Source organism: Scyliorhinus canicula, chromosome 16, assembly GCF_902713615.1.
Source record: "Scyliorhinus canicula chromosome 16, sScyCan1.1, whole genome shotgun sequence".
Taxonomy (NCBI): domain Eukaryota; kingdom Metazoa; phylum Chordata; class Chondrichthyes; order Carcharhiniformes; family Scyliorhinidae; genus Scyliorhinus; species Scyliorhinus canicula.
The window spans coordinates 90,581,138-90,596,354 of record NC_052161.1 but is presented as its reverse complement, the minus strand read 5'-3'; the positions used below and the strand labels follow the sequence as shown (position 1 = coordinate 90,596,354).

General features: G+C 42.2%; 1 protein-coding gene across 1 annotated transcript in view; it reads left to right on the top strand.

Annotated features, from left to right (window-relative positions):
* Window positions 1-260: 260 nt before the first annotated feature.
* Window positions 261-15,217, top strand: part of LOC119951029 (C-type lectin domain family 4 member A-like) — a 49,003-nt gene continuing 34,046 nt past the window's right edge. The window contains exons 1-3 of the mRNA XM_038774062.1: window positions 261-406; window positions 12,135-12,254; window positions 13,251-13,391. Of these exons, the coding sequence (XP_038629990.1) occupies window positions 370-406; window positions 12,135-12,254; window positions 13,251-13,391 (298 nt within the window). The 5' untranslated portion in view covers window positions 261-369. The remainder of the gene's footprint in view (window positions 407-12,134; window positions 12,255-13,250; window positions 13,392-15,217) is intronic.

The window sequence follows — 15,217 nt, the reverse complement described above, 5'->3', positions numbered from 1 at the left end:
AGTGACATGGCTGGGTTTCTCAGCCTCGAGAAAATAAAGTTTGCCTTGAGGGGGTCAATGCTGGGGTTCTCTCGGAGGTGGCAGCCGTCCGTCGATTTGTCCGTCGAAATTGCTGGGAAACTGCTGGACACGGAGTCAGAACAACCACAGACTTTTATATCACAGGAAGTGTCTGTGTGAAAAGGAACAAAGAGGCACAAACAGCTTTGAGGAAGTTCTCACACTGGCATCGAGTCAGAGGAAAGAGTGAGACACATCTGAGAGAGAGAGAGAGAGAGACAGAACAGGATCGGAGAGAGACTGAGAGAGAGAGGGAGAGAGAGAGACCCTCAGAAACAAACCAGGGAGCAGGACATCAGCTACATCAATATGAGAAACATCAGCAAAGACACAACACCCAGTCCAGGTAAGACAAACCTTTCAATAGAGGGAGAGAGAGAGAGAGAGAGAGAGAGACAGGTAGAGGGAGAACGGGAGAGAGTGAGACAAACAGAGAGAGAGGTGGAGTGGGAGAGAGAGACAGATAGAGAGAGAGACAGAGACAGGGAGATAGGGAGAGAAAGTAAGAGAGTGGGAGATAGTTATATATAGAGAGAGTGACAGAGTGAAAACATAGAGAGAAAGAGAGATACAGAGAGACAGGTAGAAAGAGATGGAGAGACAGAGAAAGAGGCAGAGAAATAGGCAGAGACAGATAGAGCACAGACAGGATGAGGGAGAGTCAATGAGAGGCAACGAGAGAGATTGAGAGGAAGAAAGAGAGTGAGAGAGAGACTGAGAGAGAGGGACTGAGAGAATGGGAGACAGATACGGAGAGACAGAGAGTTTGAAAGATGATGTGAGAAAGAGACAGAGATACAGAAAGAATTTGAAAGATGGCTTGCGAGAGACAGAGAGAAAGTTTGAAAGATGGTGTGAGAGACACAGAGTGAGACACAGAAAGAGAGAAAGGGAGAGACAAGGGAAAGTGAGAGGCAGAGAGAGTTTGAGAGACAGAGACAGACAGAGAGAGAGAGGCTGCTGCTCCTGGAGTCAGAACAAACACCTCTCATTCTGATCTCAGGGGAAGTGGGAAAGGAGCAAAGAGATACAAACAGTTAGGAGGGGGTTTTGGTCACGTTAGTTCGTTTGAAGTGAGATAGAAAGAGACAGGAGAGGAACAGAGGTGAGAGAGAGATAGACAGAGCCAGAGAAATGGCGAGAGACAGAGAAAAAGAGAGAGAGAGACGGAGAGAGAGAAATAGCTTGATGAGGACAGCATAGAAGGAACGTTACTCTCTATCTAACCCGCGCTGTACCTTTTCTGGAAGTTTTTGATGGGGACAGTGTGGTGGGTGTTGTGTTCTATGGCTCTCCTAAACATGAAGACACGCATAGAACATGTGTGTTTTGCTATAACAAGTATTTATTATTAAACACGTGGACAGGTAACTGTCATGAGAATGTCACTTTAAGAAATGGTAGTCTGCTAAAGTTACTGTAGTGATGTCAGAGTGTGGGTGGAGCTGAGCTCTGGCTTTGCTTTTTAGTTTCACGCTGAGAAAAGCTTGGATGTTCTTTTATTACACTCCTGTATTACCTTGATATACTACGGAGTGTAATATGGGTTACTCAAACCTTGGTTACTGATTAGGTCTTCTGAATCTTGATGAAGAAGACTCGAACTCGTCCAGTAGCAACAAAAGGTTTATTAAGCAACTGTAACAATAATTACATGAGTTCTTTACTTTAACATTGATACCCGTGATAAGGTTTACAAGATCTAACTACAGGAACTGTACGTAACTCCATTAACCATCTTGTCACGTGAGAGTACCCTTTAAGAAATGGGTGTTTAAGAAATGGAGCTGCTCATGTTACTGGAGTGATGTCAGGGTGTGGGTGGAGATGAGCTCTGAAGTGTTGGCTAGTGTAGACTTGAGAGATGAACAGACACTTCCAACACTGAAGAAGGTTCAACTCAATCTTATTAACTAACTTGTAACTAACTAACACACGATGACTGTGGGTCTAAATGATGCTAACTTAGAGACCTAAGCCTTGTCCGAACCAGTTGATTCTCTCAGCACGTGGTGTGAGTCTGTGCTGGGCTGGATGAGTTCCTGTTATACTGAGAATGAGCAGGAACCGTGGTGCCCTCTGCCTTTATAGTGTGTGTATTCTAACTGGAGATTGGCTGCGGTGTTTGTACATGTTGACTGGTCCCTCTGTGTGTCCATCAGTGTGTGTCTGCACCATGATATACTGGTGTATATTATGACAAGCTCCACTTCTGTTTTTTAGTTTCAGTTTGAAAAAGTTTGGGTGTGGCTGTGAGCTGCACTGCTTTTCATCTCTGCCGGAATTGTAAAAAGTCTCAGCATTGAATATAAATCTAATATGCTCCTGTTTGAAGGACTTGTTAAATCTTTAGGATGTTAAAAGGTCAGCATCCAGGTTTTTCTACATAGAATTTGCAGTGCAGAAGGAGGCCATTCGGCCCATCAAGTCTGCACCGGCTCCTGGAAAGAGCACCCTACCCAAGGTTAACACCTCCACCCTATCCCCATAACCCAGTAACCCCACCCAACACTAAGGGCAATTTTGGACACTAAGGGCAATTTATCATGGTCAATCCACCTAACCTGCACAATGTTATTTAGTGTGGTATTCTTTAGGGGGTGTATTTGATTTACTGGTTGCAAAGATGTTCACTGTATGTTTTAGAAAGGTTAACTTGAGTTCATAGAATAAACATTGTTTTGTTTTAAAAACCACTGGTCCATTTTCTGCTGTACAATACCTGTAAAGTGAGCCCTGTGCTCCCCGTGCCACAATCCATTAAAAATTGTGGGCCAGGTGAACTCCATGATACACTTTAGGATTCTCTAAACCCTGGCCCATAGCAATCTGAACTAATCTGATACTGCCCTGCTCACAGTACACCCAAAAGGGTGAGAGAGAGACCCAATATGGTTTCTTTTATACCCCTGTTGGTCCGGCCCTTTAGTGATCATGTGGTGCTACTGATTACACATTAACGCTTTGTGTACATGCACATACAGAGATCACTACATCCGCCTTTTTTCCTTGTGTTACATATTTTCTGTGTGTTGTAAAGAAAATTGAACAAACATAATGGATGCAGTTTGAAAATGCATTACATAAAATCAATAAGTTAATCAGTCAAATGTTAATACATTTAATCTTTTAGTTTTTTTTTCATTTGCTTGAAACAGGTAGATATATGATGATATGTACAAGTTGTGATGTACATGATATTGATGATTATACAATTCCAATTAATATTTATTTATTTATTTTTTTTAAATTTAGATTACCCAATTATTTTTTTTTCTATTAAGGGGCAATTTAGCGTGGCCAATCCACCTACTCTGCACATTTTTGGGTTGTGGGGGCGAAACCCACGCAGACACGGGGAGAATGTGCAAACTCCACACAAACAGTGACCCAGAGCCAGGATCGAACCTGGGACCTCAGCGCCGTGAGGCGGTTGTGCTAACCACTAGGCCACCGTGCTGCCCTCCAATTAATATTTATGAGTCCAATTTTAATAAAACAATTTATGAGTCCAACTTTATGAATTTGTTCGGTTGAGTTGCTTTCTTCTTCTGTTGTAGACATGGTGGTGATGTTGTAATTTCTTTGTGAACGTCGTCCGTGTTCTTGTGTTTAAGTAACCAACAAGTTATCATGAGGTGTTCGAATGGTCGAATCACTTTGTTGTCTGATTTTGACTTTTTTTTTCCATGCTTGTGGTAGCATTTCTGTGTTTCATCTTTGTTGTCTGACCTGGACTTTTTCCGGTGCTTGTGGTATTGATTCTGGATGTCATTTTTGTTGTCTGACATGGACTTTTTCCTGTGCTTGTGGTATTGATTCTGTATGTCATCTTTGTTGTCTGACCTGAACGTTTTCCTGTGTATTGATTCTGTATGCCATCTTTCCTGAAAGCTGGTTTGCTTGTTTGTTGTGGAGCAAATGTGAATTTGTGAGATTTGTTGTCATGCCATGGTATGTTTGTATTCTTGTCAGTGTTTTGGACTGTGCTGTTACATTGTCCTTCATGTGCAGAGTATTACCATGTTGTACAGGTCTTTGTTTCATTGTTGTTGTTTATGTCTTTGTTGTTTCTGTTGTTGTTCTTGTTGTTGTATTTGTCATGCTTATTGTTTCTGTTTTTGTTGTTGTTCTTGTTTTTGTGGTGCTTGTTGTTGCTGTTGCCTTTGTTATGCGTCTTGTTGTTGTTTTTGGTGTTCTTGAAGTTTTTGTTGTTGTACTTATTGTTTTTGTTGTTGCTGTTTTTGTTCTTGTTTCTGTTGTGCTTCTTGTTTTTGTTGTCCTTGTGCTCAATGACTGTTTCCATGTGGATAATTCACGTCATTCTCAAAGGTATTGGTGTCAGTGTCCTTTGTGGTATCTGATGTTTCATTGAGCGTTTCATCTTGAGGATTGTGAGAATGATCTGATGTTGCATTGATCTTGGTGACATCAGTCATTTGTGGTTGATGTGATTCATCTTGGATTTCTTGGTGCTCCTCTTCTGGAGTCATTTCTGGTTCACTTGAATCATCATTGATTTCTTGGTGCTCCTCTTCTGGAGTCATTTCAGGTTCATTTGAATCATCATTGATTTTTGTTGCTCATTTTTTGGAGTCATTTCAGGTATATTTGAATCATCTTTGGGATCTTGGTGTTCCTCTTCTGGAGTCAAAATCTTCAAGATTTCATTTTCTTGTAGGTAGTTTAGAGTAGATGAGGTTTTAATTGACGTGGTCTCACTGGACTCAAGATTAGTTTCACTTTGATTGTTGAGTGCTTCAATACATATGAGCTGTGATCTGTCAGTCTTGCTGTCATCTTGCACATCTTATTTGTCAATTGTGATCACTGTTCTCACATACAGTGGGTAGACATTCATTGTTGTTGTTCATGTGTGCAGGATAGACTTTCATAGTCTTTTTGTTGTTCATGTGAGCTTGATAGACTTTCATAGTCTGCTTCTGGTTGCCCAGATAAGATGGATGGACCTTCATGGTTTTGTTCGTGCACGGTTGGTGCGCTGGAGTCTTTAATTTCTTCCATTCTGGAGTCTGTCAACGAGCTCTCTGTGGAAGCTTGCTTCGCTCTCTCCTAGGAGTCTTTCATCGCTCTCTCCGTGGAGCCATGCAGTGTTCGCTCTTTGGAGTCGAGCTGTGCTCTCTCAACGGAGTCTTTCTGTGCTCTCTGTGTGGTATTGTTTTCTTCTTGGCTGATTGACAGGTTGCTGTCATCCAATATTTCAACGATCTGCCATTGCATCATGGGATTCATCTACCATGAGTAGATACGTATTGAGCTTTTCAACCATGTTGCTGATGCTATGATAATCATATCCGAAGAACTCAGCCATTTCTGAGTAGTATTCTTCAAGAAACAAATCATCTCTTTTTGTTTCAGATTCGTTACTGTGCCCTTCATGTTCAATGAACAAACCATCTTCTTTGGTTTCAGATTTGTCATTGAGCTCTTCACTTTGGGTGGTGGACACTGCTTGTTCCTGGGTGCTGCGGAGGTTATTTTCAGCTGCTGGTCGAAGTTCAGGCATTGTTCTGTCTTTCGAGGTAAAACAATTGGGTTCTGTAGCTTTAAAACTCCTTTTTAAAATTTTCGGGCATTTCCCCTATAAGTGGCCGTGGTGCGGGTCCTCTCACGCCATGCCGCTCATGACGTCATGCGTAGGACTTGATTGCGCATGCGAAATCCGAGTTTCCTTTACTGTGTGCTCTTTTCGTAACTGCGCATGCATGGTCTCTCGTGCATGCGCAAAACACTGTTTTGCCGGTTTGCGTCTTTTAGGGAAGTGCACATGTGCGGACTCGTCAGACTGCACATGCACAAGATGGCTGCCGCTCAAAACTTCCGTCTTCTTCTGTTTCAACCCTGCCTCTGCCTCGTGGGGTGGATTTGTGCCATTTTTACGGATTTCGTTTTCTGAATACTGATTCTTGATTTGTAAAGACTCAAAGTATTGATTTTGTTTTTGTTCATAAGCAAGGCATTTTTGTACAGCAATTTCTAGTTTCAGATACTTATTTTGTGAAAGTTCTTCCCTCAAATCTTATCAGATAGTCCAGAAATTAATTGATCCATTATCATAGTGTCTCTGAAATCAGCATAATTATAGCCTTGTGCTGTTAACTTGAGGTCTGTACTAAAATCAGTGATGGGCTCTCCATTTCAATTTTTGTTGCGTCAGAGGCCGTGCTCAAATCATTAGCTACGATAACTATTTGGAAAATCTGTTCAAACATTTTCCAGTTATAACTTAAATTACCGGTTGTTTCCAGCTGCCATGGAGCTCCAACGAGTTCCATCGAATCATTTAGTCATCGAGGATCCATTTGCGGCGAAGTCTGCTACAGTCCAATATCCAGTTTGAAGTTTCTTCTTTTTTTTAACTAGTTTAACTAACCTAATTTAACAAGTTCTTTTAAAACCAAATACACCTGGTACCATCTTTTATTACACTCCTGTATTATCATGATATACTACGGAGTGTAATCTGTGCTACTCAAATCTTGGTTACTGATGACTTCTTCTGAATCTCGATGAAGAAGATTCAAACTCATCTTGCAGTAACAAAAGGTTTATTGAGTAACTATAATAAAAATTGCATGAGTTCTTTACTTTAACATTGATACTTGTGATAAGGTTAACAATATCTAACTACAGTAACTATACGTAACTCCAATAACCATCTGAACTAATCTGATACTGCCCTGGTCACAGTACACCCAAAAGAGAGAGAGAGAGACCCAATGAGGTTTCTTTTATACCCCTGTTGGTCCGACCCTCTCTTGATCATGTGGTGCTACTTATTACACATTAACCGCTTATGTACATGCAAATAGAGAGATCCCTACAGGTGTGTCTGTGTTTTTTTGGTTTTGTTTCTGTGTTGGAGCTGCAATCAGCCACAGAAGGTTATTTCCTCTGCCATGTAAATACTATCTCATCATCATTCGGTGAATTCAGAGTGATAACTGTTCTCAGTAGTGAATTTAAACCTGATGTGCTTCTGTTAAAAAGGTTTTTTTGTATGTTAAAAGGAAAGTTTAAGTATTACTAAGAATATTGTATTCTTTGGGGGTTGTATTTTAATTGATGGTTGCTAAGATGTTCACTGTATGTTTTAAAAAGGTCAACTTGAGTTCAGAGAATAAACATTGATTTGCTTCAAAAAATACTTTTTCATTTCTGCTGTACCACACCTGTAGAGTGGGCTGTGTGCTCCCCATACCACAATCTAGCAAAGGTTGAGGGTCAGATAAACTCCATAATACACTTTGGGGTTCTCTAAACCCTGGCCCATGACAAATTGGGGGCTCGTCCGGGATAATAGTCGATCTATTGGGTTGGCTTAGTAAACTTAAAGACAGTGAGGGGTGAGCATACTGTGGTTGCTTTTCAGGTGTGGATTTTCAGTTTAAGTGGGAGTGTCTTGTGGACAATGGATCTTTCAGAGGCTATGACGTTTTTGGGAGTGGATACGGTCACACGCAGTACGTTACCGACAGAGACTAAAAGCAGACTCTTAGATTTGGCAGAAACATTGCAGTTAACATTACCTGACAAAATGCAAAAAGGTGAGGTAATTACGGTGGTGGCTAAGCATTTGAAATTGCCTGAGATACAGTCTGACTTATTGGAAATGGAAAAAATTCAGTTACAAATTAAACAAATGGAACATGAGAAAGAATTAAAGCAGCTTGAATACGAAAGAGAGAGAGAGGAAAAAGAGAGAGAGAGTTTGAACTTCGGCAAATGGCCATGAAACATGACAGTCAGTTAAAATTGGTGGATTTAAAGGGAAATGTACAGTTTGATGATGAGGATGAAGAAAAAGAGTGTCAAAGTCAGAAGCTTGGTGGGGATCTATTTAAATATATCCAAGCATTGCCAAGGTTTGACGAGAAGAAAGTAGAAGCCTTTTTCATTTCATTTGAGAAGGTGACCAAACAAATGAAATGGCCACAGGACATGTGGATATTACTGATTCAAACAAAGCTGGTGGGTAGGGCAAGTGAAGTGTTTGCATCAGTACTGGAGGAGGTATACGGGACGTATGAGGAGGGGAAAAAACCCATCTTCGGTGCATACTAGTGCCTGAAGCCTACAGGCAAAGGTTTAGAAATTTAAGGAAAGAACCTGGTCAAACATACGTGGAGTTTGAAAGGATCAAACAGAGTAATTTTGATAGGTGGATAAGGGCTTTGAAAATAGACAAAACGTATGAAGCTCTCAGAGAAATTATACTTTTGGAGGAGTTTAAAAATTCAATTCCTGTTGTAGTGAGAACTCACGTGGAAGAACAGTGGGTTAAAACTGCAAGATTAGCAGCAGAAATGGCAGCTGATTATGAATTAGTTCATAAATCAAAGCTTGGTTTACAACATCAGTTTCAGTCTGTGAGGGATATAAACTGGGGACATCAGAAATACAATCGGATCAAGGATCCAATTTTACCTCAAGGTTATACAAAGAAATTATGAATAGCTCAGGAATAAATCAATTTCAATCAACTGCGTACTGTCCAGAATCGCAGGGAGCATTAGAAAGGTGGCATCAGAAATTAAAGACAATGTTGTGGGCCTATCGAATTAACCCTTTAAAATTGGCTCAGGTTAACAAAGAGATTGTGAGTATGCTGACAAATGGCATAATTGAAGTGGGTTGCAGCCAATGGAGCTCACCCATAGTGATGGTACCTAAACCAGACGGTACCCAACGGTTGTGTGTGGTCTATAGAAAGGTTAATTCAGTTACAAGAACACATTCTTATCCAATCCCACATTTGGAGGATTGCATTGAGAAAGTGGGACAATCAACTTTTATTTCCAAACTGGATTTACTTAAAGGTTACTGGCAGTTACCTTTATCCGAAAGGACGAAGGAGATTTCAGCTTTTGTGACTCCAGGTGGTATATACCAATTCAAAGTTTTGCCAGTTGGCATGAACAATGCACCAGCCATATTTCAACGGTTAACTAACAAAGTTGTTTCAGGATTTCCCAATTGTGCGGTATACAGAGACGATCTGGTAATTTGCAGCCAGACATGGAAAGAACATTTGGAACATCTGAAGGAGTTATTCGATCAACTTCAGGAGATGATTTTGGTGATAAACCTAGCCAAAAGTGAATTTGGAAAAGCCCAAGTCACTTTCCTTGGCCATACAATTGGACAGGGTTGAATGGTCCCAGGGGATGTGAAAACAAAAGTTATTGGGGTGTTTCCGATACGCTTGACACGACGGAAAATAATGCGGTTTCTTGGTGTGAGTGGTTTGTACCGGAGATTTCTACCAAATTTTAGCAGTGTGGTCGTTCCACTGACAGACTTGCTCAAGAAGCGTAACAAATTCCAGTGGACAGCGGAGTGTCAACAGGCATTTGACGGCCTGAAGGCTGTGTTAACCACTGCTCCTGGGTTAGTCATCCCAAATTATACCAAACCATTCAAAGTGACGGTTGATGCGAATGATGTTGGCGTGGGTGCGGTGCTTCTCCAAGACAACAACGAAGGGCTAGAGCGGCCTATTGGTTATTTTTCAAAGAAATTGAACTCACCAGAAAAAGTATTTAACGATTGAGAAGGAGACTTTGAGTTTGGTGCTGGCTTTGCAAATTTTCACATTTATGTGACCAGCAATCTGTCTGACACCATTATATATACTGAAATTAAGCTGGTGACATTTTTGAAGCGATTCCGGAATAACAATGCAATGCTGTTTTGCTGGAGTTTATTGTTACATCCATTTCATTTAAAAATAGTACATGTGGCAGGACGAGAAAACGTGATAGCTGATACTTTGTCAAGAATCTGATGAACAGAAGCAGGTTCAGTTGGAGGAAGAAGAGCAAAAATGGACAATATTATTATGCCTGTTTGCGTGTGTTGTTTTTTGAAACAAAAAAGCATATTTACTGTCTCCATTACTTAAAGGATAGAGAGAAGATGAAAAATGAAACCATCTTGAAATTGATGGTTTATTTTCTTTGCTTTGGGGAGGTGTCAGGAGAATGTCACTTTAAGAAATGGTAGTCTGCTAAGGTTACTGCAGTGATGTCAGAGTGTGGGTGGATCTGAGGTCTGGCTTTGCTTTTTAGTTTCACTTTGAGGAAAGCTTGGGTGTGTCTGTGTTTATTTGGTTTTGTTTCAGTGTTGGAGCTGCAGTCAGCCACAGAAGGTGTACTGTTCCCTCCGCCATGTAAAGACTATCTCTTGATATTTGGTGAATTCAGAGAGATAACTGTTCTCCGTAGTGAATTTAAACCTGATGTGCTTCTGTTAAAAGGATATTTTTATGTCTTATGGATGTTAAAAGGAAAGTTTAAGGATTACTTTGTGCTGCATTCTTTGGGGGTTGTATTTGAATTGATGGTTGCTAAGATGTTCACTGTATGTTTTACTAAGGTTAGCTTGAGTTTAAAGAATAAACATTGTTTTGCTTGAAAAAATACTTTTTGATTTCTGCTGTACCACACCTGTAGAGTGGGCCATGTGCTCCCCATACCACAATCTAGTAAAAGTTGTGGGTCAGGTAAACTCCATGATACACTTTGGGGTTCACGAAACCCTGGCCCATAACATAACCAACAAATCTATGTACAGACAATTATGTATCAGTTACTTCAGAGCTACGGTCTGGTTGTAAATCCTGTTACCAACTGCCTGTGTCTCGTCATTCACCTGATGTATATCTGGCTCCATATATTTGATTCCACCTACTGGCAGCAGGTCATAACTGTCACTACATGTAACGATGAGCAGCTTGAAACATTTGTACAATTGTATACAGTTATATACAGATACGTATATGTGTAGATCACCACAGAGGAAGCTTTATTCTGTATCTAAACCCGTGCTGTACCTGCCCTGGGGTTGTTTGATGGTGACAGTGTGGAGGAAACTTTATTCCGTAGCTAACCTGTACTATACCTGCCCTTGGGGTGTTTGATGGGTACAATGCTGTGCAGAGTCTGCACATCCTCCCCGTGTGTGCGTGGGTTTCCTCCGGGTGCTCCGGTTTCCTCCCACAGTCCAAAGATGTGCGGGTTAGGTGGGTTGGCCATGATAAATTGTCCATAGTGTCCAAAATTGCCCTTAGTGTTGGGTGGTGTTACTGGGTAATGGGGATAGGGTGGAGGTGTTGACCTTGGGTAGGGGGTAGGGTGCTCTTTCCAAGAGCCGGTGCAGACTCGATGGGCCGAATGGCCTCCTTCTGCACTGTAAATTCTATCTATGTAATTCCATGTAATGTAGAGGGAACTTTACTCTGTATCTAACCCCTTGCTGTACCAGCTCTGGGAGTGTTGGATGGGAGCAGTGTAGAAGGAGATTTTCTTGGTGTGTGTGAATGTGCTGTTCCTGTCCTGGGTGTGTTTGATGGGGACAGTGTAGAGGGAGCTTTGCTCTGCATCTAACCCCGTGCTGCACCTGTCTTGGAAGCGTTTGATAGGAAGATTATTGAGGGAGCTTTGCTCTGTATCTAACCCCGTGCTGTACCTGTTCTGTCAGTGTTCAATGTAGCCAGTGTAGAGGGAACTTTACTCTGTATCTAACCCTGTCATGTACTTGTCCTGGGAGTGTTTGATCGTGATACTATATAGGGAGCTTTACTCTAACCCTAACCCTGTGCTGTTCATGTCCTGGGCATGTTAGATGGTGGTGATGCAGTGTCATGTTGGTATTGTCACTGGAATGGTAATCCAGGGACCTGGTGTACTGCTCTGGGGACCTGAGTTCGAATCCTGCCAGGGCAGATGGTGGAATTTGAGTTCAATAAAAAAGAAATCTGGAATTAGAAGTCCAATGGTGACCATGAATAATTGACAATTGTCCGGAAAAAAACAGTAATGTCCTTTAGGGAAGGAAACCCGGTCTGGCCCAATGTGACTCCAGCTTCAACAATGTGGTTGACTCTTAAAATCCCCTCAGGGTTGGACAATGAATGCTGGCTCAGCCAACGACACCCATATCACATGATTTAAAAAAGGAAAAAAAAATGTAGTTCCTGTTTATCTCAATAAGAGATGTCAACATTATCTGTTCCGTCAAATTACTCAAGATTCCCAACTTCTCTATTCCAGGTCAAAGCGGACAGGAAACAGCTGGAGGAAGATGCTCAATAACTTCGATACATCTCGGCCTGGTCGCCCTCAATGTCTTAATCTTCACTTTAGCAATTGCTATTGGGCTACGAGTCCATGGTAGGAAAATGAGCCTCACACTGTAACTGTGACAGACAGGGGAGGGGAGGCAGAACTGAACTCCTTTATTTACCCTCTCTCTGTCAGGAAGCAGAGGTATTTTATCCTTTGAAATAAGATGTGGCATGTTTCACTAAACCATCTGTTTGTTATGTTAAAGTGACTCGCAGCAAATTCCATTTAGGGCAGAATTAGAACTATAGCTTACTCAAACATTCAAACCCTGGGTAGATTCTCAGAGTGTTATACACACACACAAGCAGAGGATAAGAAGAGAGGAGAGAGAGGATTTGACACCTTTCAAATTTGTCTTAGCAAGTTATCACAGATATAGATAGGAGTTGACGTGATTACTGGAGTCCAGAATCTCAGAGACCAATGAGGACATCTTCACGGGTGAGTTACTGTTCAGGTTGGATAAGTCAGCCATTGCGGATTGAAAGCATTAGTTTAAAGTTGATGGGAATGCAGCAAGAAGAGGTTGGTCAACACCGAGCAGGATGAGGGAATCGATTTTGCTGAGTAAATGATATTGGAAATTAACAGACGATACCCCAAAAAAAGTTTGAAAAAAAGTATCACATGCAGCCTCCATTTTTTGGCAAGATTCAAATAATGAATATGCAAAAAAGTAATGTTAGATTTCAACATTTTATGATTTATTTCATGTCTTAGGGATATGACAGTAACACTCTGATATATTACCACACTCCTCATTGTAACAGACTGGTGTATCCCACACCCGTCACTGCAACATTCTGATACACCCCACACCCCTCACTGTCACACTCTCTTATATCCCACACCCCTCGTTGTAACACCCTGATATATCCCACACCTCTCACTGTAACACTTTAATCTATCCCACATCCTTCACTGTAGCTCTCTGATATACCCACACCCCTCACTGAAACATTCTTATATATCCCACACCCCTCACTGTAACACTCTTACATATCTCACTTTGTGCTCTCTCACTCTTTCTCCATCCCTCAGTTCTGCTATCGAACCAGAAGTTAGATGCGTGTCAAAATGATCGAGCCATCGAACAGCAGCGTGCTGACCAGTTGAACAGGACCCTGGTCCGAAACATCGAGAGGTCAAACATGCTTTGCAATACCGTTCGAAACTTATCAGGTGCGTATGAGCTAACCGTTCCCCCTTCCCCACTGCACCTCCCACTGTTTGTCCCTTTCTGGGATTCCTGACCCACTGTTTTCTCCCATCCACCTCTCAAAGCCGTTACAGAGAGAAATTTCTTTCTGAAATTCATAACAGCCCTGATGTCCCCTTGCTCTGTGATTACAGTGCAGGATCTCAGACCTATTTTCTGTAATAATGTTGCACAATTTGACCAGCCAGCAGGATCCTCCACTCTCACTACATCATTCGGATTTAAAGGTTTCAGAGCCCTGATTAACTTGTCACAGTGCCTCTTCTGTTTCTTCTTTTGAGATTGCAGCTGATTCTTTGGGCGGGACCCACTGATCCGCGGGCGGGCCTGTGCCGTGGGGGCACTCTATTCCTTCCGCATCGGCTGTTGAGGTCCTCCGCGATGGCCGATGTGGAAGTGAATCCCTTCGCGGCCCATTGGCGTGGTGCCAGGCCCCATATCCCGCCGGCCGGCGGGGCGCCAACCACTCAGGGGTGGGCCTAGCTCCTGAACGTGTGGAGGATTCCGCACCTTTGGGGCGGCCCGACGCCGGAGTGGTTCACGCCACTCCATCCCGCTGGGACCCCCCACCCCGCCGGGAACTGGAGACTCCCGCCCAATATCTGGTTGTTTACTTGCTGTTTGCTATGGCATGGCAGAGTTTTTTGTTGCTTTTAACCCATCAACAGTTCTGATGGTGACAAACCACAACTTAAAGATGATGCTCGATAGCTGAGCAATGTAGATATGGATCATCTTGACTGTACATGGATTTTTCAATAATTGTTTGACTATCTGCACGCCTTTTTCCTCTTTGCCATTAGTCTGAGGGTACAATGGGCTCAACGTTAAATCTGAAGTCATAATGCTGTACAAATGCCTTCCATTCTTTATAATTGAAACACGGTCCATTGTCACACATGTTTACCTGAGGAATGCCATGACGTGCAAATATCCCTCACTGTAACACAATTGGCTGACGAGCTTGACAACTGTGCCACTTCAAGATAGATGGAATAATAGTCCACTATTAGCAAATATTCTTTACCCTCAAGGTAGAATAAGTTTATCCCCACCTTTTGCCAAGGACCTGACACAATTTCACCCATCTCTACTGGTTCCTTTGCTTGTCGATATTGGTATCATAGAATTATAGAATAGAATCATAGAAATTACAGTGCGGAAGGACGCCATTCGGCCCATCAATTCTGCACTGGCCCTTGGAAAGAACACCCCACCCAAGCCCACACCTCCATCCTATCGCCGTAACCCAGTAAACCCACCTAATCTTTTTGGACACTGAGGGCAATTTAGCATGGTCAATCCACCTAACCTGCGCATCTTTGGACTGTGGGAGGAAACCGGAGCACCCGGAGGAAACCCACGCAGACACGGGGAGAACGTGCAGACTCCGCACAGACAGTGACCCAAGCCGGAATCGAACCTGGGACCCTGGAGCTGTGAAGCGATTGTGCTATCCACAATGCTACCGTGCTACTGGCAGCATCTGTCGGGAAAGAAAAGAGTGAATGTTTTGTGTCCAATGACTCTTTGTCAAAGCACTGTGCTGCCATGCTGACTATCATTGACAAATGGTGCACTCTTCCACCATTGTCTGTATATCTTTATTTATTCCTGGCCAATATCCAGTATCTTGCGCTTTTCTCTTACATTTCTCGATTCCAAGGTGACCCCATTAAACTTCTGCAGTATTTCTCTGCTATCTTAATAACAAACTATTTGCTAAACCTATCTCTGATTGTATATGATGATACTTGGAGCATGAAACGTTTGGCCATCCATTGCTGAG